General features: G+C 36.7%; 4 protein-coding genes across 4 annotated transcripts; 1 reads left to right on the top strand and 3 right to left on the bottom strand.

The window, feature by feature from the left end:
• Positions 1-213: 213 nt before the first annotated feature.
• Positions 214-1,923, bottom strand: LOC121795613 (dnaJ homolog subfamily B member 8-like). The gene is made up of 5 exons (XM_042194150.1): positions 1,825-1,923; positions 1,637-1,714; positions 1,484-1,559; positions 341-441; positions 214-285 (listed from the first exon to the last, which is right to left on the bottom strand). The coding sequence occupies exons 1-5, from the start codon at positions 1,921-1,923 to the stop codon at positions 214-216; spliced, it is 426 nt and encodes a 141-aa protein (XP_042050084.1).
• LOC121794437 (DAR GTPase 3, chloroplastic-like) lies at positions 1,830-6,636 on the bottom strand. The gene is made up of 10 exons (XM_042192596.1): positions 6,436-6,636; positions 5,522-5,664; positions 5,288-5,405; positions 4,638-4,781; positions 4,462-4,548; positions 3,697-3,812; positions 3,237-3,418; positions 2,977-3,034; positions 2,685-2,804; positions 1,830-1,970 (listed from the first exon to the last, which is right to left on the bottom strand). The coding sequence occupies exons 1-10, from the start codon at positions 6,574-6,576 to the stop codon at positions 1,961-1,963; spliced, it is 1,119 nt and encodes a 372-aa protein (XP_042048530.1). The 5' UTR covers positions 6,577-6,636; the 3' UTR covers positions 1,830-1,960.
• Positions 6,637-7,940: 1,304 nt separating this feature from the next.
• On the top strand, positions 7,941-11,695 carry LOC121794434. Its single transcript, XM_042192593.1, has 9 exons — positions 7,941-8,566; positions 8,888-9,034; positions 9,119-9,208; positions 9,291-9,368; positions 9,471-9,560; positions 9,681-9,905; positions 10,374-10,831; positions 10,912-11,243; positions 11,305-11,695. The coding sequence occupies exons 1-9, from the start codon at positions 8,047-8,049 to the stop codon at positions 11,573-11,575; spliced, it is 2,211 nt and encodes a 736-aa protein (XP_042048527.1). The 5' UTR covers positions 7,941-8,046; the 3' UTR covers positions 11,576-11,695.
• Positions 11,696-11,796: 101 nt separating this feature from the next.
• On the bottom strand, positions 11,797-19,426 carry LOC121794435 (ARM REPEAT PROTEIN INTERACTING WITH ABF2-like). Its single transcript, XM_042192594.1, has 19 exons — positions 19,107-19,426; positions 18,584-18,747; positions 17,481-17,653; positions 17,287-17,407; positions 17,136-17,210; positions 16,951-17,045; positions 15,887-15,962; positions 15,652-15,759; positions 14,807-14,935; positions 14,606-14,674; positions 14,431-14,490; positions 14,051-14,174; positions 13,780-13,919; positions 13,437-13,500; positions 13,277-13,356; positions 12,593-12,657; positions 12,369-12,486; positions 12,153-12,277; positions 11,797-12,069 (listed from the first exon to the last, which is right to left on the bottom strand). Exons 1-19 carry the CDS (start codon positions 19,375-19,377, stop codon positions 11,976-11,978), a joined length of 2,151 nt encoding a protein of 716 aa, XP_042048528.1. The 5' UTR covers positions 19,378-19,426; the 3' UTR covers positions 11,797-11,975.
• Positions 19,427-20,579: the final 1,153 nt, after the last annotated feature.

Below are 20,579 nucleotides of genomic sequence, written 5' to 3'. Positions count from 1 at the left end.
CTACACTAAGCACTAACAAATTCCATAACTTAATCAAAAAACATATCACATGATGCCTATTTGAGGTTTCTACACTACTCTACGCCTGGCCATGGGTTGTTAAAATTGCATAAAACTGCATTCTGATCCAACCTCTGCTTCCAGTTATGGAAAAAAGCCTGCTGCATTCAAGAGGGTCCTGGAGTCTATCCACTGGGGAGGACAGATTTAAAATCACCACATCGAGCATTTCATACCAAGGCCGTTGCACGTGAGAATGAGGCCCTTGTAGCGATTAAGATAATCCTGCATTCCCCAAAATTAGTAATGAATGAGCATCATAAAATTCTTGAGGATTTACTATATCGAATGGATGCTGAGAGGTCACCGCTATGTTGCTGTCAAGCGTATAGAGCATGCCCATGTTGTCATATTCATGTCGTTTTACAGGATCACTCAACACTGTTCAACAAGGTTAACAAAAAACGATGTGAGATTTCAAAGCATACAGGTAGCTTTTTATAAAGAAAATGAAGTCAGGTTTTAGGTTATATACATATCCCATCTTATAACTCCCTTAGCAATGGGAGCAAGCGGTAGTACATATCTTTTCTGGTTGAAAACAAGTTAAGACTTAAAACATGTTCTGCACAGAAAGGAACGATGCGCTCACTAGAGGTCACCACATTACCACATGTACACAGAATTCAGTTGCTTGGAAAACTCTTATCATACTATAAGCCATCAAGAGAATGACTCTTACCGGTGATTGGTGAAAATATCAGACCACAATCTCTAAATTGGTAAAAAATTCTCCTATTGGAGCCTTTTCCAACTATTGCCAACACTGGTTATTCTTCTTCAACAGTTCTAGACATAACCATATTTTCTCATCCAAAAAGAGTTGGAATCTACATAATGAGCTTCTGTGCATTGACATTTTCCTAATATCGCCATTCAACTCTCAGAGTTAGTTTTGGCTCAATATTAAGTCAAGTGTTTGGCTTGTAACCTGAGAGATTAATCAATCATGCACTTCAACAGTATAGTACTCCCTTAGTCCCCTAAAAATAGAAACTCTTCCCTTTTTGGTCCGTCCTCTAAAAATATAAACTTTCTATTTAAGGAATTTTCTTTCTCTCGAATGAGGTGAGACTCATTTTCAGCTAGCACACTTTTCTTTCTATCTCTCTCTTACTATATCAATTTTGCATTAAAACCCGTGCCATTTCTAAAGTTCCTACTTTTAGGGGACGGAGGGAGTAGTAGTATCTAAATAAGCTCTGAAGCATGAACCCTATTTATTCTGCTTTTCAATAAAAAATTAAAGCCAACTACAATTTGCATATTATGAAGTTCTCGCCAACCCATATATAAAACTATAAAAGCTTGAGATCGAGATATATACTACCGAAATCAGAATCCCAAATTTCCAAATACTAATAATAATAATGACAGTAAAACTAAATTTCTTTAAAATAAATAAACTCATATTTGCAATTACCCTGATAAGCTTCACTGATTTCTTGAAATTTTGAAGTGGCAGTCTCCTCGCTCTTCTTTTTATCAGGATGCCATCTCTGGGAAATAAAAAAGTAAAAAGTTAATAAAAAAAATAAAATATACTGAAATAAGAAGAATGTAGAAAGTGAGGTACCAAGGCAAGACGGATGTAGTTGGATCGAATAGCTTCGTCAGAAGCATCATAATCCACTTCCAAAATCTTGTAATAGTCCTGCAAGGCAAGGCGGGATTGCGAAAACAAAAATCGTTTACAAAACATTGCTTGCAAAAATCTATATTTTGATATTTACCAATACGAAGGTAGAAGGGGGAAATTTAAACCTTTGGTTTCGATACAAGGGAGCAAAAACCGAAATTGAAGTGAGAATTATCTTCAGGTTCTTCCTTGTGGTTAAAATCATACGACTCTTCGCACATCATTTTTCCACGAAGCAGTACAAAATTGAGTTTTTCAGCTCTATCTGCGCCTGCGCGTTTTTTTACAGCCAAAAACAAGGCGGAAAAGAAACGGATAAAATTATGAGATGAATGAATGCCCTTTTTATATATACATGATAAAATAAATTTTAGAGATAAACATGGATAAATTATACTACTGTACTTAATATACCAAAAATTTTAAATTAAATCAGATCAATTTACATAAATCAATTTTATTAGTAGTAGGAGTATTAATTATATAATGCTCTTATTAAAATGCTTTTATTATATTTTAAAAGATTTAAATTAAAAGATTATGATACATTAGCACATGATTTCCAATTTATAAATCAATTTGATCTGGATATAATCACACAAATATCTAATGAAAAAGTAATTTTTTTAATGTATTTAAGTTGATATTTATCTAAATTATTGCAGAATAATGATATGTACTAATATTAGATTAGTTTGAATGAATTAATTTTCAGAAATCGAGTTTAAATATAAAAACCTAAAATTCAATTATATTGCTGCTTTAAGGATGACACGAAAATTCTAGATTTATTTTGATTCAAATAATCAGATTCCAACCAACAAAATACACTACTAGATTTAAGCGAAGACAAAAACACCCCGAAAAATGAATTTTCCATAAAATTTTAGTACAAGACTACATACAAGCTATAAATATGTTATCTATACAGAAACTTCTACTCCAATCAAGCTTCAAGATTACTTATAAAAATATAATCATCTACCTTGGAGGCCTCTCCAAAGCTACCCAACCAAATTTTCCTTTCCGGAAATCCGACAAGATGCGGAATGATGCTTGGTTAGTATCCCCATTGAACAGTCGAAGAGCAAGCTTCTGAACAAAACTGCAATCAAGCCATACGAAATCCATCAAAATACGGAGTTGCAGCAATCAACAACTACTTCTGACATAAAACTATGGCAAAGGCTCTCAAATATTGCATGTTTTCTGCAGAAATGGCAAACAAGCATAGCACAGAATGTGATACGCACTACATATCATGCAAAGCAACTTACATTCTACCAGCTCGACCATCTGTCTCCACCTTGTAACGGTCTTGAAGAGCTTTGTTTCCTGTTTCAAACGAATAAGATGAGCAAACAGCAGATACTTCTCTTTTTTTTTCAAGTTAATAGGTCATATTTGATGAAGAGTGATGTGAAAACGTCTCTTTCATCTAGAAAACCTCCATAAGAAATCTTAACTTTTTTTCCTAATCACTTAATCAGAATCTTAGCATGTCAGTGTTTATGAGAAATAATTATACATGACATACCCACTTCAGGCAGCCTAGACAAAGTCTGTACAAGGATGGCTGCGACTTCAGAAACATCATAAGACCTCTCTCCAATGTCATCACATATGGCAAGTTTAACCGCAGCTGACTGATCGTCGATTCTCATTGGGATTATGCCAGGAGAATCCAGCAATTCCAAATCGTTCCCAAACCGAACCCACCTTTTATACCAAAATTAATATTAGAATCTATGTTACATAGGAGGAAAAGACTGGCATCTTGTGTTTTCTATTAATTTGAAACTATTTGTACTTTGTATTGCGATAGTGGTGATGATAGCTACCCTATTTTCTATATTAAGGAGCAGCAAATGGAGCCTGATCCTGGAATTTCATCATAGCCAGTCAAGATTCTGAAACTTCACCAAAGCACATGTACTCTTTTTTTTATTTTTCCAGAGTCTAGTTTATATAGATAACACCGCAAGGATAGAACATACTTGAGCTCTCTTGTAACACCTGGTCTTGGGGCTGCAGGACACATCCGACGCTTGAGCAACCGGTTTATCAGAGATGATTTACCAACATTTGGATAGCCCACTATTCCAGCTCGAACCTGTAAAAGAAATGCATGAACCTCGGATAGTAGTAATTAATTATACATGCATAACAGATGCTATAAAATTAAAGAGTTAGAACCTTGTTTACTTATGTCTTCTTGTAACTGAATTAAATACTAGATCACATCTAACATACTACTAGTTAAAGAAATAGGTGAAAAGGGATGTAGTCCCTTTGCCCCAAAAATATAATCTGTTCCCTTTTCATGCATATTAAGAACTAAAAATGGATCTAATGTACTTGGAAAAGTAATTATAAAAAATTAATCGTATATCCTTGTGTACTCATAAAAAATAGAAAGATTGTAAATTTCAAATGTTAAGGATGGTAATTATTATGAGATGAAAGGAGCATTACTATTGAATACCCACTAATGAGAGCACATTATGTTCAATCATGGCCAGAGATATTACAACTAATAGGCATCAATTTCAGTGACCGATCTCGAGTTCCTAGTCCATACACATTTACAGTTATATAATTGACTTAAACAAAAGGCCAATATAAGCTCAACTCAAGACAAATTTGCCAAAGAAACATAGTACTCCATCTAGAAATAATAGCTTGTACATTTGCTACAAAAATGACCAAAATTTTTAACAGAATGATAGCAATAGAAAATAGAATAATTATAAAAAACTCACAGGACGAGGAAGCAGCCCTCTGGATTTGCGCTTTGTGTTAACTCCAACTGCCAATTCCTTCGCTAACCTAGTCAGCTTCAAGGTACCCTGATGTTCCCAAATTAAGAGTAATCATTAAAAAATGAGCTGTTGCAGTGATATAGGTCAGCTATTTTAGGTGGATAGTTCAATAGTACCGATCCGAACTGTCCATTTGAGAAGACAACTTTTGTCCCCTGCCTTGCATAGTAACTAGCCCAAGCATCTCGGTCGGCTTTAGAAATCATGTCTTCTCGATTCAAAACAACAATCCTCTTCCTATTCCCCAACCATGAATCCATCTATTCACCAAAGTCTAACAAAAATGAATACCTAGCACAGAAACACAGGAACGATACAGCAAGGCTCGAAAAATCAGCCTTGAGAAGGTTTGCATTAGTAATACTAATATTAAGGCTGTAAGGTGCTGTAATTTTATACTAGTAATTTAGAGCAGCCAGACAGGGCTTCATTACGTTCACAATATTTTATGACCTTACATTCATCAAGTTTCTGTAACATTAGAATGTCTTTCTTCATATACTAAGAGACCATATGCCACAAAAGATCATGGTACTTGGTCGTGCAAAAATGGTACAGCCATACATCTTTCATCTTCATCTGTCATAACCATAAACATTTTCTACATTATGATTCCATTCATATTATTAGTAAACGTGTAGTGGTGTGAAGACTTAACAGCAAAGGCAGATAATTTTCTTCACATAGGTCTGCAAGGTTAAGAATCAGCAGAAAATATATGAAGTAGCCTGGATCCCAAGACACAATAAATCACGAAGATCTTAACCTGTGGATGGCTGGAGGAAATTGGAATCCTAGCATCTCGGACTTCTATCACAACATCCATCAATTTCAGCTGGCCCTTGAGTTCTTTTTCTGTTTTCGCAATGTGACCAGGATACCACAATGATTTTCCAACAGTATTACAAACACACAAAAAAAAATTCAGCCTCAATAGATGCCATGGGAATCAAGCATAGTTGCCAAAGATTGGTTGTTAAGACCACACCTTATTCCTACCTGAACTGGACGTAACACTTTTGTCCAGTGATAAAGGTCTCGTTCTAATTCTGCCCAGTCAAATTCTTCAGAATCAACATCTAAAGTGCTACTGAGCTTTGAGCTGTCCATTCCATTCCATCCCAAATTTCCTCCACCAACAATCTGCAGGCATCTTTTGCTATAAGTGATAGGTATTTCAACAAAATAGATCCATATAATATTTTAAAGGACAATCCATATGTCGATTGCATATTGCTAAGTATTACTCCCTCTGACCAAGTTAAGATGACCCCTTTCTTTTTTGCTCTTATTTTGGAAAAATAACAATAAATAGTTGAAGTGGGAAGAAATTAAAGTAAGAGAGAATGATGTAGAAGAGACTCCTCTATATTATTCTCTCAATTACTTTATTTTCTCAAGTGGAGTCATTTTACTTTTTAGTAAAAGTAAACTCATTTCTTTCATTTACTTTATTTTATCTTACTCTCTCTACCTTTTTCATTTTCTATTTTATTCTTCAATTACTTAACTCACTTAACATAATTTTTCTTAAATCGTGTGCCGAAAGAAAACGCCTCCACTAACGCGGAACGGTGGAGTATCATTTTCCTAAACACGTGCAAAAAAAGAAAGAGACCATCTTAACTGGGACGGAGAGAGTAGTTCATATGACAGTTGAGGGGGAAAATACTTAAAATCCCTAAAACCTCCACAGTTCGGACAACATAGACAACTGAGAGAAAAAATTAATAAATTGAATGCATTTACATATTATTGAACAATTTAGTAATTTAACATACTGCGTAGCATATAGTAGCTACACGCTTTTATTCAATAAAATCAAAACGCAGGCCAAATCACTACATACGCAATGAAAATCAGAAATGAACTGACGAGAAAAATAGGGTAACAAGACTGAGCAATGTGTCGTGCCTGGATTGTGGGCGAAGAAGTAGAAGGATGGACGGCGGAGACCAGCGGTAACGGAGAACGGCTAAACCGGCGGTGGAGTAACTCGCCGGTGAGCGAGGCGGCGGAGCTGTTAAGCCAGACGCCGGAGAGCTGAGCGGCCATCAATGATTATCTGCGAAAGGATAATTTTTAGGCAGTCATTGTTCATATCTTTGATTGTGGAGAAGAAACGCGTTCAGCTTAATGTCTTAATAGAATCGCTCATGAAATCTCAACGATTTTGCTCGTCCAAGACTAGCTGGGCCAAGGTGTCAAAATTAGGGCCGCCATCAATTATGTAGATAAGGCCCATATTCAATTGGGCTAGCTTAACACATAAATTAAATCGTTGATGTATCAATGTTTTATCCAACAATAACAATGAGAAAAATAGGACCATCTTTTTTCCTTTTCAAATTATGAAATTAGGTAAATATCTATTTCTAGTTAAAAGTATTTCTGAAATTATTTTCTTTAAAATTAACGAAAGAATCAAATCTAAAGTTGATTACTTTCTCTTTTTCTCATACGTCGAAATTCTCACGGCAACAAAGATTCAAGAAAATTGAGGTCTTTAGCCCTATTGAGTATTGAACACAAAATAGAGCAAATTGTAGTTTGTTTTTGGTATTATCACTCTCTTTTTAAGCGTAAAGGTCATAAATAGAGTTAAAGTGGTATCCATTATCAACTTTAGTTTAAACATATTTTGACCCATTTCATCCGTTACGCGTGATTCATGGTTTTCCAGGATCATATTCACTAATTCGACAAAATTAAAAAAGAAAAGAAAAAAAGAAGAAGATATTTTAATAATTTAAGGTAGAAAATGATCTTGATGTAATGATGTGTGAATGGAGGGGTGAGAAATGGAATATTTACATGAGTATTTGATTTTAAAAAATACTTTCTAAATGGAAAATAAGACTCTCTGTTCTTCTGTTGTAGAGACTTTTATTTTGAACATGAGATTTAAGGAAATTGTATTAAGTAAAGAGAAAAAATAAATGAAAACATAGTACAGTAGAGAGATGGAGAGTAAATCAGAACATAATCTTCTCCAAAGTGAGACAACCGTCGTGCTCGACGGGCGAGTCGGGCACTCACCCGCCACAGACATTTATCGATCAGCCCGATAGGAGGTTTATCCTATCATAGATCGACACACTTTAATTTTTTTCCCTCTTTAATTTATATGCCGCCTCCTAACACATTGTCGATTCCATTGGAATCTTTATTTGTTGCCTTGACAGCTTAAATTTATATAAAGATATACTACTACTAATGTCATGTTACACATGTATACTTAAATATAATTATACCATAAATCAAGTAAAAAGAATATTTATACACTATATTATGTAAGATACACAAAGTGTAGTGGTAGTACTTTACTGAATGGCGTGTTCGAGTGAGTAATATTAGTACAAGAATATTAGTTAGCTGTAAAATGATACATATGGCCCAGACCATATATTCTGATTTCTGAGACAGAGAAAGCACATGTATATAAACTGAGACTCCATCTCCATGCAACCACCAAACAACAATCAATATCTATTAGTATAAGCAAATAAGCATTGAGAGAGAGAGATGAGGCCAGCAATGGAGTCCGGGCAAGATGATGAGTTGGAGAAGGTGAAGAAGGAGCTGCTGCACCACGCCATGAGACGCGACTGGTGGCAGGTGGTCCGTACCTACAAACTTAACAAACAAGCTTCCACTGCCAAGATCACCCGCTCCGGTGACACCGTCCTCCACATGGCCATCTCCGACTCCGACTACTACTCTCTCACCGTCATACGCCTCCTCGAGTTCGCCAGCAAAGAGGCCCTCCGCATCGCCAACGATCACGGTAACACGCCGCTCCACGTGGCCGCCTACCTCGGCAACGCCAGGGTGTGCCGCTGGATCGCCAACGCCCACCCCCACCTCATCGGTGAGCGCAACAAACAAGGCGAGACGCCTATATTCCTCGCCGTCGCCCACGGCCGCAAACAGGCCTTCCTTTGCATGCACACTATCATAAGGCGGAACGGCCTTGGCTTGGGCTTTTGCGGCAAGGACGACGGCAGGACCATCCTCCACTCCGCCATTTCGGGAGGGCATTTCGGTCAGTTCATTCATTTTCATAAACAAATATACTTCCTCCATCCCAGATAATTCGTCTCACTTTGACCCTTTTAAAAAATGTAATGAAAAGTGAGTTGAAAAAGTCAGTAAAATATGAATCCTACTTTTATATATTAATTTTATCATAAAATGCGAGTATAAATGAGTTAGCGGAATATGAAGTCCACTGCCAAAAATGGTAAAAAGTGAAATGAGACAAATTATGTAGGACGGACCAAAATAAAAAAATGGGACAAATTATCTGGGACGGAGGGAGTACGTACTTATGCTACTACTAAATTGTGAATGATTTTGTGGGCAGAATTGGCATTTCAAATAATCCATATGTATCCGAAGCTAAACCGGAACGATGCAAATGGAATCACTCCGCTTCATCTTCTGGCTACCAAGCCATCCGCCTTTAAAAGTGGGACCCGCATGGGAATTCTTCGAACTATTGTCTATCACTGTAAGTTTCATAACTATAAAAATCTATCATCTATTTTCATATATTTGTGACCACAACACAACCAAATCTACTTATCTTTCAAAGGTTTATACATTAGAAAGCTTCAGTTTCATAAGGACGAAGAAGATCCTAAGCAATCTCTAACCTTTTGCGGCCACATTCGTTCATGGCTCTGTAAGTATTAAACATATTTTTCAGCTAGATATATGTTAATTATATGAATGGATAATCCAATATATTTTTATTTCTTTTACAGATTCGAGCCAAGAAAAGGATACAGAGAATCCAAACAATGATCGCCGACGACCACCCCTGGAATTTGGTAGTAAAGGAGGTGAACTATTTCAATTAATTAAGTTTTTATTAATTTCATTCTTCACTGGAGAATATATATATATTCATTTGAAAATTAATGATTATACTACTACGTATCCAGGCTTGGACTCGGACTATGCTTCCTTCTGCGCACCCATTGGCGAATGTCTATCACTTATATTTCACAAATTTGTAACATGTTTAACCTTAGGTAACCCAGATTTTAATCCAAATCAAGCCCTACACTATAAAATAGCCAAAGAAAGTATTAAATATTAATATCGCCTTTGATGACTATGTAATTATTAATTAATGTTGTATTGATGGTTAGGGATGAACAACCAAATACAAAAGGTTATAGAGGAAAAGAGACAGCATAAATGGACGGTCCAGATCATGAAAGAATTGGTTAACAGAATGTCTTCTTACGATTTTGAAATAGAAGTGAGATCGCCTCCTCCATCGATCAACGAAGATGGAGATGGTGGAGTGTTTGATATTAGTGATGTCAAATTGCAAGATCTTGAGCATCAAAAGTCCAACATTGTCCAAAAAGGTAAATTAACCATATTCATCGATCCAACTCTCATTAAGTAGGAATCTTGTACTAGTAATTTTCCTAAACATGGGATCCTATTCACACTTTTGGTGTCTGTCTCTATTTTTTCAATGGACAAATTATCAAATAAATCACGAAAGATGGTCGAATTCTAATCTGCCCCACAATTTTCAAAGTCAGAAAAATAAATCACGAAGTTTGAGATTTTCTCAATTATCTCATCCTTCCCTCTTCCGGTGAATTACACATTGACGTGCCAGTTGGTAAAACTTAATTAGCTTATGTCATTTTGCCCAATCTATGGTCTGGGTGTTTTAAACTGGTTGTCAAATCAACATGTAATTCCTCAGAAAAAGGGAAAGATGACTAGGATTTGACCAACTTTTGTGATTTATTTAACAGTTTTATCATCTTTTATGTATCCGGCCGTAACTACTTACTAGCTATACATAATATTGTATGCAGATGGAAGAGAGGAGATATCATTTTCAGCTGCATCGCAGCCAGAAGTGACAATAATGGTGGAAAAAACGAATGGAAATTTCGGAATAACTATTCGAGACAAAGAGGATAAGAAAGGAAACAAGACATTGAAGCAAAACCCTAAAAAGGAAACCCCTCTGCTCTTTGCAACGAAGCATGGTATAATAGAAATGGTGAAATACATACTTGAGAAGTACCCTTTGGCCGTTCACAACGAGAACGTTGATGGGAAGAACATAGTTTTGCTGGCCGTGGAATCTAGGCAACCACATGTCTACAACTTCTTACTCAAACAAAAGATTCTAACTCAAACCATTTTCTACAAGACGGACAACGACGGTAATAGCGCCCTGCATCTTGCCGCCATGCTCGCTAACCGGAGGAACTGGCTCATCCCTGGCCCCGCCTTGCAGATGCAGTGGGAGGTCAAGTGGTATGAGGTAATTAAGCCCATCTTGCAAAAGAACTTAGGCAGTGAATATAAATGTGAAACTATATGAAATTGAATAATTTGTTGCAGTTTGTGGAGAAATCAATGCCTGCGAAATTCTTTATGCCATGTAACCAAGATGGGGAAACACCTTGGGAAATGTTCACCGAAAACCACAAAGAGCTGGCCAAGGAAGCTAGCGAGTGGCTGTACAAGACGTCGGAATCGTGCTCCGTCGTGGCTGTGCTCATCGCCACTGTGGCTTTCACTGCCTCCAGCACCGTGCCCGGAGGCATCGAGTCCAATGGCACACCCGTGCTTAAGAAACAGCCCGCATTCAATGTTTTCGCCATTGCTTCACTGGTTGCGCTCTGCTTCTCCATAGCCTCGGTTGTCATGTTCATGGCTTTCTTCACCTCAAGGTATACAAATTGTCCTACTTATTATTTCTTTTTCATGTTTTAATTTAGTTTTTCTTGGCAGGCATCGAGAGAAAGATTACGGGACGAACCTGCCGGCGAAGCTGCTGGTAGAGTTGACGTCGCTGCTAATATCAATAGCGGCAGTGCTGGTATCGTTCTGCGCAGCACATTTTTTTGTGATAAAGGATACCTTCAAATACACGGCCTTCTCGCTCTATGCCGCCACACTTTTTCCGGTGGCACTCTACGCCTTTTGGCAGATTCCGATGTACTATGAGCTCGTTAAAGCTACTGCCAGGTCCACGCCTCAGAGAGTATACGAACACGACTAGTTTCCTTCTTTCCCTGCCCGTTTGCCATGTTTCGTTTGGGAATAAATACTAGTACCTCTGTAACTGCATTCCATAATGTGTGCACACCATATTACGAAATACTTTATGCTCACCTATCTACCGGTTGTCCTCGTTAATTCCTCTTCATTTTTTACTTTTTTTTCTTGAAGCACCACAAAGTACTACAACAAAATTGTGCGAGATTCAAGTTCTAGAAGAAGTTGAACACAAAATAAACCATAATTATATGGCGTTTCCATTAACGGTGCTTTCACACCAAGACAACAAATGGAGACTCCACAGCTACTCAAATGAGTACCTAATCAATTTTTTTCTGTACATTCATTCTCACCGTCGTTAATGGGTCAATGATCAGTCTCAAAAATTGCTACCACAAAACTCATCGTCTTAATTCAGCATGGTTAGGTCTGGTCATCACTCTCACAAAGTAACTTCTCGTCTCTGGCAGAATGCGAGGGATCAGCTGCGAGTACCTGCGTTCGTTCATTCACAGATAAAGTAAAGCACAGAGAAAATAGTAGTAACCAATGAACCAGAGGTTGAGGACCAAACATACCAGGGCATCACAGACAATTTGTCGTGGTTATCCAGAATGTATAGAATGCAAGCGTGTCTTAAAGAAAAGGCGTTGAATGCATCCGACAACTCAAACATGAGGGATACATTTTCAACTGAAATGTCCTAGAGAGAGAAAGAGAGGGAGGTAAATGAGATAGCATCACAAACAGAAGAAAATCCATTAAAAATCAGTAAATTTCTCATGTGAACTTACCTGTGCAATGGCATATTCGCACAGACGCTTTAGACCCTCCAATAAATACTGATCAGCCGCCCGTAGAAGTTCCTGTGCTATTTCTAAGTTGACGTCTACAGAGCCCGTGTATATGTATCTAAGTCCAATAACAGACCAGTTTCAGTATCTATCTATAGAATGATATAATTGATTCATAACTTACAATGACCGGACTTTGTCAGGGTACAATCCAAAGTATTTACCTCATCATCAACTCAAAGACATCCCATCTGATATTTGGGATCTCTATGTCTTTGGCATCCCTCTCCTGCAACATTATGTCAAGTTTTTAGAGTATTAACAAACCAACCAGACAAGGACTTACTTGCTATTCAGTCTCACATATCCATAATATTTACACTGAGGCCTGAGTACAGCTTTGCATTGGAAGTTTGTTTCAAATAGATGCTTAAGGGCTATGGGCAAACAGAGATGAAAGACATAAAGACACATAAATGAAATTAAATAGGTGGAGATCTAATGGAAGTGGAGATTCTAATTTCAGGGAAATTTCCTAATTGATGGGTAAACAGTAAACACTAAACAGTGGCAGTAAACAGTATGGAGTGATGTCAATAGTGTAATTCTAATGAGACAAACGTTTGACTCAAACTGATCAATTATTTTTAGTGTCGAGCAAGGGACCACAGAGGGGACAGCTCAATTTACTAGTACAATCGTATAACAGCACTCACAAAAGGGAATCATACTCCTCTACAATAAGATATGCGCACTACTAAGGAGGGGGAAATAGCAGTTATGAAAGGCCTTAAACGTAGTGTCCAGCACAAAAGTCTCTTCTTCCATCATGGAGAGTGAGGCCATAAAGGGGAGCAACCAAGCACACAGAAAAAAAAATAGTAACAGGAATCAAATAGCATGCTCACCCGATAGCCACCATCAAACATAGCTCGAAATGCATCGGAAGAAGCAAGCAAACAAATTCTGTGTGCATAGAACCGTCTTCCTGGTAATCCAAAATGGAAATGAAAATATTAGCAGCGATACGTATTTTTGGAAATTTCAAGATCTGACAAAAATCACTACCTTCAACCAGAAATGTTACATCAGATAATGTTGGATTATTTACATACTGTTCCCCCAGATATACCTGCAGTAATATTCCATATAACTTAGTAGGCGGAAACAATACTAACACATTCAGTGCATCTGTGACTTCAAGAGAAAAGTAATTGAATTCTGTTTTTCCACTTAATTTCCTACTCTGTGGCCAAATGATTATACAGAAAATACCCACACTTTCAAACCCCCAGAAGCCAAAACTGAATCCTTATAAACCCCTTTTCTTGTTTAGTTCAAAATAATTGTTTGATGACAATGTATCAGCTGATTGACTGATACAACAACAATAACACAAAATAGCAGTCACCTGAGGTATTGGGGAAGGAGGAGCTGCATCGACTGGAGAAAGTGAGTTTGCTTTATTAGCCAACCTGCATAATGCCATGGAACTATCTCTTTGATGCTTTGAGTTAGTTGATTCCAGAAGTTCCAAAAGCAAAGCAAGTCCTACAAATATACAAGAGTGAGGCAGGAAAGTGAAAGCTGTCGTCAAGATTATGTGGCATGCTCGCTGCAGAAAATCTTGATTTAGGTAGATGTTATACTGACTTTATGAAGTAGTTTCGAAAATCATGTACCATTGTTATCAATGAAAATGGTTCTTTGGTCATCTGAAGAACAAAGATGAGCAAGAGCCAAAGCCACGCGTCTCTGAACATTTCTTTCTCCCACACGCATCAAGTATGTTAAATGACTTAATACCTGTACAAAAAAACTATTAACCAAATTGCATATCCATATTAAAATGGCACCTAGAGCAGGCCACGTCTAGAGCTAAAAGTGTGCAGTGTCAGTCTACCAAAAGCACATAAACATTTTCAAATAATTCATGCTTAAATATTCTACATACTACCATCATCTGCTTCTACAAACTCAATGCTGATGAAATCTAGTCTTTTGAGTGAAGCATTAGGGAATCAGTTTTCTCACATCCTACAAACAACTAAAAGTAGCTTACCCGCCCATGAATCTTCTCTTCAAGTCTTTTTAGTGTCTTGGCTACACAATCTCTAGTAGGCTGCAAAAAATTAACAAACCGGGCATATATCTCTGATTGAAAAAAAAAGTAACATTTGTCCAACCCAATTACAAATATTCCATAACAGAAATTTCAGTCAGGCTTAGGATTGTACTTGGACAATAAATTCACCATCTTGAAGTTTCTGAACACCCCCCACCCTAATAAGATCTGCAACATTATCCTACAACAACAAGAATGCCGAACATAACAGTAAGAAACAATGTGATCATGTGACCAAATAAGAAATGACCTTATAAAAAAGGCCAAAGATTTACGAGCACAACCACTAGATAACTCAGCGATTTTGCTATACCTCATTATCTGCAAGCCCATAAAGAGCAAATGCAGCATTATGTTGCAAAGATCCATTTTTTGATTCAAGAAGCTTCAGTAACGGCATTATTCCACCGCTGTGGGCAATACCGGCTTGATTATGAGGATCCTGCAAGAGGAACAAATAGTGTTAAGCACCAAAGACATAAATAATTCGCACACACACACACACACACATACATACATACATACATAGTGCGGCTAAAATTAAAACTAGTTTTAAAAGATAACTATTAACTACAAACCATGACTTGACCATGTATGAAATCACTGGAAAAATTTATGAAGTCAAGCATAAAAAACTTTGTTAACTTTGAGATTTGAACCTAGGACCATGAATTAATTCAACAGGGAGATGAATCCACCATAGATCTTCATGGTCTGAGGGTTGGAAATGGTTCCTAGTTTATAGCCTAAGAGTTCTTTGCAGAACAACACCTCCCTACACACACACACACACACACACACACAAACATATATATATAATAATATATATATATATAATAATATATATATATATAGGTTCGCGTTATAATAATAATTAATTTCAATACAGAATGCATAACTTTTTCAATTTTGTATATTAAAATTATCAACACAAAGACATAACTTTATCATCTATCTTGTGTTGATATACTTATGTATTTGTGTTGATATTCAAATTTACATGTTATGTTGATAAAGTTATGTCTCTGTGTTAATAATTTTAATATATAGAATTGGAAGTTATGCGTTCTGTACTGGAAATGAGTTATTATTTGATCACAACCCTATATATATAAAGATTGTCTTAGGCTAGTGTTGGTGGTGTGAGAAAAATGTTACCTGAGCTAACCTCCCTAGGGCAAATGCTGACATTTCCCTCAATTGAGCATCTGGTGACTGGAGCATCTCTATAAGTGGAGGAACAGCACCTCTTTGAACAATGTGGACCTACAGAGATATCACACCGGATTTTTTAGTAATACATAAATTAGGGACTTTACTCTAGAGAAAGATTTTTTGTGAAATTTCATAAATAAAGTTACAGGTGAAATGGAAAGATTAGTTATCTGTCAACCTTACAGTCTGAATCTGTTGCAGCAAATTGCCCAAGAAGGAGAGCAGCTTCTCTTTGACTCTCTGAACAGCAGGAGCTGTTATTCATGGATGTCAACCAAATCAAAATTCAAATAAATAAATACATTTTCTACTTTACTGAGACCTTATACATATATACTAGATCAGAACTGGCCAAAATAATTAGTATAACCATGCAGAATATAGTAGGAGCACAGACATCCAACAAACACTGGATTTCAAAGAAAAAGCTTAAGGCAGAGTTACTCCAGCTTGTTTAGCCAAAGGAATCAGCCAAATTGATTGATTACACATCTATGGAAAATTATATTTCGTCCCTCATAATAATAGCAACAACAACACCAACAAAAACAACAACAAAAATAGCAATAACAATAATAAATTAATAATAATAATAATAATAAAAATAAAAACACAAAGTGGTAATGCAAGTATACAACATTCAATTTTGGAACAGTGTATTCCACAAGGTGGCTAAGTCCTTATATGAGAACCATATTCAAGAGCCGCTACATTCCTTTAGTGTATTTACCTGGTCTAAATACCTCTTATAACCCAATAGCATCTTATAAATCCATCCAGGGCTCAAATCTGTTTAGCTAACTAATCAATTCACACAAGCAGGAGCTATAATAAGTCAAGTACCAACCAAAAAAGAACACTTGATCATATTTTAGTTATATCTAACACCCCCCCCCCCCAAATCTCTTTCTTTAAAATTTGAACTCAAATGGGAAAATGTTTCTGAAGATAGAAATACCAAAGCAGAAACGATACTCAATTTAGTAAATGTCTAGTATTCCCTTCACAAAAGGAGGGGGGCATAATGAGAGCGTTTGTCAGGGATGAACATCTATGAGCACATCTAAACATGATGATACAATTTCCACTCATTATTTATTTTTCCACTAAGAAAATACCTGATCTTATGTAGCTTTTTGATTCTCTAAGTAAAGTGAACTGATAAAGTTACGAGAAAAGAAAAGGCTTCTGCAAATAAGTATTGAGTTGATAACAGCATTTCTAAAATTCATTCGGTCATACCGAAGTAAACCAATAACAGGCTGCAAAGCTCCAGCAACAAGAACTTCCTTCTTAATATTTGGTGACGAGTGGACCAGATTACCAATAACACCAACCTGACAATTTGCAGGGACTATAAGGATGAGTAAACATGACAATTACTTTTAAATATAACCAGATAAATGAAATATAAGATAGGAGCGAACCGCTTCATAATGTATAGCAGTGTCCTCGGACCGCAACATTAGAATAAGTGTAGGTAGAGCATTGCATTCCACAATCTAAAATTAGCAAGCAATTAGTAAAGACTTCATAACACATGAGTTGAGAGAGGGAGAGAAAGAAGAAGACAAATACCTGATTCTTGTTCTCGTCATTCTTAAAGGCAAGAGTACGAAGGGCTCCTGCGGCTGCTCTCTGCACCTTCGAGTCAGAAAACTCAAGCATTTCAACAAGAGGAGGGATACCACCTTCAATCCTGAAATCATGATTCCAGATTTTAGAAGGCAGAAATTTTTATACTCCACCACAAAGCACACAAGAGTACCAACCTAACGCGTATTTTAATGCTGCTATTCTCGTGAGCAAGATTAGTAATTGCATCAGCCGCTCTCCTGATGACACCACTTACCACCCGAGAGTTCGGACTATCATTATGCCTCTTCAAGAGATCCACGAGATGGGGTAAGGCTCCCGCATCAACAATTAGTTGTTGATGCTCTGGCTGTCAAACAGAAGGGACAGATCAACAAATTATTATAAGTTAGTATATGTCATGAAGATTGGATTCAGGTAACGATAAATAAATGTCACGAGATCTTTATGATTCTATCATACTTCCATGAAAACACAATTACGAAAAACTTTCCCATATCAGGAGAACAAACCTTCTGTTAAAACCCAACATCAGTTTCCCAAGCCATTCCATAAGCATTTCTATACTGACTGTTTACTCTTAGTTATCAATAAGCCGTCTTCTCAATGAAATGAAAGTTTACAACAACACTTATTTGCTTAAGTAATAAATTTCCAATATTCATTCTATACACTTTTTTATAGTACTATTGTTTTCTGAGAATTATACACAAACCTACTTCTATGCAAATGAACGTATAGGGTGTTACAGATATCAGCAGCATGGCGCTAACATCACCAAATTCAATAATTAACAAGCTAACAAATATTTGTCATGATCATTCCCCTACAAGATCACTTAAGAAAATAACCCAAAAACAGAAAAGCTGAAATAGCAAAAGGCCAGTTCATTCCTTAAACAGTCAAGCATTCCTCTATGGATCATTCACTTGCAAGCCCCTACATGTTAGTCCATGATCATTTGTCATTTGGTGGGGAGCTACTATCCTTTTAATGCAAAAATAAGGACAGGAAATTTTTCCATAAAAGAAATTAAACTAATTCACTTAACAGAAAAGTGAAGTCATCAGACTCATTGAATCAAAGTAATCATATCTTTGGCATATTACCTAATAAGGAATGTCCCAATTTCAGCCAAATATCTTAATATCAAGACTAAATTCATAAGTAATTGGCAAACGACAACTTAGACAACAATTAAAGTTGCTTGATTCAGAGAGGAAAATAACCAAACAAAACAAAGCATATAGACTCAGAACTATGCAGTACTGGAGTTTACTTTAATGGCTAGGAGTCCCAGAGTGAACGCACTTCCTTTCTCCACTTCATGCTCGTATGAGCTCAAACCACCTTCCCCGTCCCTCCCCAGAGGAGGCGGAGCCTGAAGATGCTTTACCAATACAGGAACCGCCGCACAGTCAACTATCAAATTCACCATATCCTCTGCAACCAAGCACACATAATTTCATCACGAATCATAGAATTAAACTCAAAATCCAGCACAGGCACCCTAGAAAAGCAAAAGGACAAAACTGAGACGCGCCCAAGCAGACCTCGTTGAATTTATTATCACAATAAACCGAACATAAATATAATCTCCACTCATCTCTATCACCTACAATCACCACACGGATCAATCCACCACAGATCTAAGCCCTAAGCTAAAAATCCAGCACATGCACACTCAATTAAACCACCACACCGCACGAAACGGCTAATTACACAAAATTAGATTTAAAAAGATAAGTAAGCTTTGATTAATTGTTTTTTCATTTCCTTTCCGCTCCCCATCGTTCCAGTACCGTTCTTCGCGAGCTCCGACAGGACGTGGATGGCGTGTTTGGCCGACGCGCGATCCTGCTCGGCGGCTGAGAAAACAGCATCGAGGATCTCAACTTGCGCTTTTATATCTCGGATGAGATCTTGTTGCGAAGCTGCGGGCGATTCGCCGCCGACACTTGCACGATCTTCACCGTACTCCTCTTCGAGCTTCCTCTTCAGGCTACGTCGCGAGGACGGTGAGGATGATTGCTCGCGGAGGCGCCGTCCGGAGTTCTGGCTCTGGTTCTCCATCAGTGGGAAAAATGAAAAAGAATGGATTTGATGAGAGAGAAAATTGATTATTAGTGAAAGAAATAGTTTTAATTTTATCTACTTGATGAGGTGGGGTTCTCGTGGGGGTATTTTCGGAATTAAAGTCTTTTTAATCTAACAAATCGTTCTATGATTATAGAGCAAACCCAACTAATTTAGATAATTTAAACATTCTCTCCCGCGTTACTGCGTAAGCGGAGATATAAAGCTTCAAAACTAGGCAAAAATATTACTATTACCACTCCATTTCTAATATGTTTACATATTTACAATCTAAAATCTAAAAATATTTTGAATGGATATTTGAATTTTGAAAAATATCTCAATTTCAATTCTACTAATAATGACTTGTTTTTTAATGTAAGAGAAACATATTTTGAGGTGTGATTGACAAGACAAAGGTATTGACTTGTGGCCTCGGCTTCCTTTATTATAGCAAACTCAATTTTTTTTCCCATGTGATAAGCAATGTGGCACGTGACAATAATAACTCTATCACTGTACAATCTAAGTGGAAGTATTATTTGCTGCATAATTAGTTGGAAGATCGGTACTTCATTCATTCTTATTATTTAATCTTATAATTTTAATTTGATACTGAGCTTAATTCATGATTGGAATAATTAAATTAGAGTTAGACTATTGAGAAGTAGTAATTAATTAGGGCTTCAAAAACTCTTAATTGATGAAGCACGGGCTAGCATATAATTTGAAGTTTGAACTTCTACAAGAATTTCAATCATTATGCATATATCCTTGATTCAATTTGGTTTTCATTGCATCTTTGTTTTATAATTCGCGCAATGATGTGATAACGAGAGGTTAAGAATTTAAATATCATCAATAATTTTTATTTCAAAGTTGTACTTTTTTACTCGTCCACGGTAATAGTTACTCCCTCCTTCCCCAGAGAGTATAAACATTTGGTTCGTCACGGGTTTTAACTTTTAACGCATAATTGGAAAAATAAGAGAGAGATAGAAAGAAAAAAGTTTTTAAAGTATTTTTTATGGAGAATGGCTCTCACTTAGAAATGAACTTCCAAAATTAGAAAGTTCATATTTTTCAGGGACGGAGGGAGTATTATATAATCTAGATGTACTAAACAAACTCAAAATTGTTCAATATTGTACTTCTAAAAAGTTGTCCAAATTAATCGTACTTTTTGTTTTTAGACTATA

The sequence above is a fragment of the Salvia splendens genome, chromosome 3 (assembly GCF_004379255.2).
Source record: "Salvia splendens isolate huo1 chromosome 3, SspV2, whole genome shotgun sequence".
NCBI classification, from domain to species: Eukaryota; Viridiplantae; Streptophyta; class Magnoliopsida; order Lamiales; family Lamiaceae; genus Salvia; species Salvia splendens.
Note: the sequence above shows the minus strand (reverse complement) of the source record. Positions and strands in the feature narration are given on the sequence as shown.

Coding starts and splice junctions, on each gene's coding strand:
- LOC121794434 (XM_042192593.1), top strand. CDS start 8,047: ATGAGGCCAGCAATGGAGTCCGGGCAAGATGATGAGTTGGAGAAGGTG. Junction 8,567..8,887: donor CATTTCGGGAGGGCATTTCG/GTCAGTTCATTC, acceptor TTTTGTGGGCAG/AATTGGCATTTCAAATAATC. Junction 9,906..10,373: donor GTCCAACATTGTCCAAAAAG/GTAAATTAACCA, acceptor TATTGTATGCAG/ATGGAAGAGAGGAGATATCA.
- LOC121794435 (XM_042192594.1), bottom strand. CDS start 19,377: ATGGAGAACCAGAGCCAGAACTCCGGACGGCGCCTCCGCGAGCAATCA. Junction 17,408..17,480: donor AGCATTAAAATACGCGTTAG/GTTGGTACTCTT, acceptor TCATGATTTCAG/GATTGAAGGTGGTATCCCTC. Junction 17,211..17,286: donor ATGACGAGAACAAGAATCAG/GTATTTGTCTTC, acceptor TGCTAATTTTAG/ATTGTGGAATGCAATGCTCT.
- LOC121794437 (XM_042192596.1), bottom strand. CDS start 6,576: ATGGCCGCTCAGCTCTCCGGCGTCTGGCTTAACAGCTCCGCCGCCTCG. Junction 5,665..6,435: donor CTTCTTCGCCCACAATCCAG/GCACGACACATT, acceptor AGATGCCTGCAG/ATTGTTGGTGGAGGAAATTT. Junction 5,406..5,521: donor AAAGTGTTACGTCCAGTTCA/GGTAGGAATAAG, acceptor TGGAAAATCATT/GTGGTATCCTGGTCACATTG.
- LOC121795613 (XM_042194150.1), bottom strand. CDS start 1,923: ATGATGTGCGAAGAGTCGTATGATTTTAACCACAAGGAAGAACCTGAA. Junction 442..1,483: donor AATCAGTGAAGCTTATCAGG/GTAATTGCAAAT, acceptor CTTGTTGAACAG/TGTTGAGTGATCCTGTAAAA. Junction 286..340: donor CTCAGCATCCATTCGATATA/GTAAATCCTCAA, acceptor TGGGGAATGCAG/GATTATCTTAATCGCTACAA.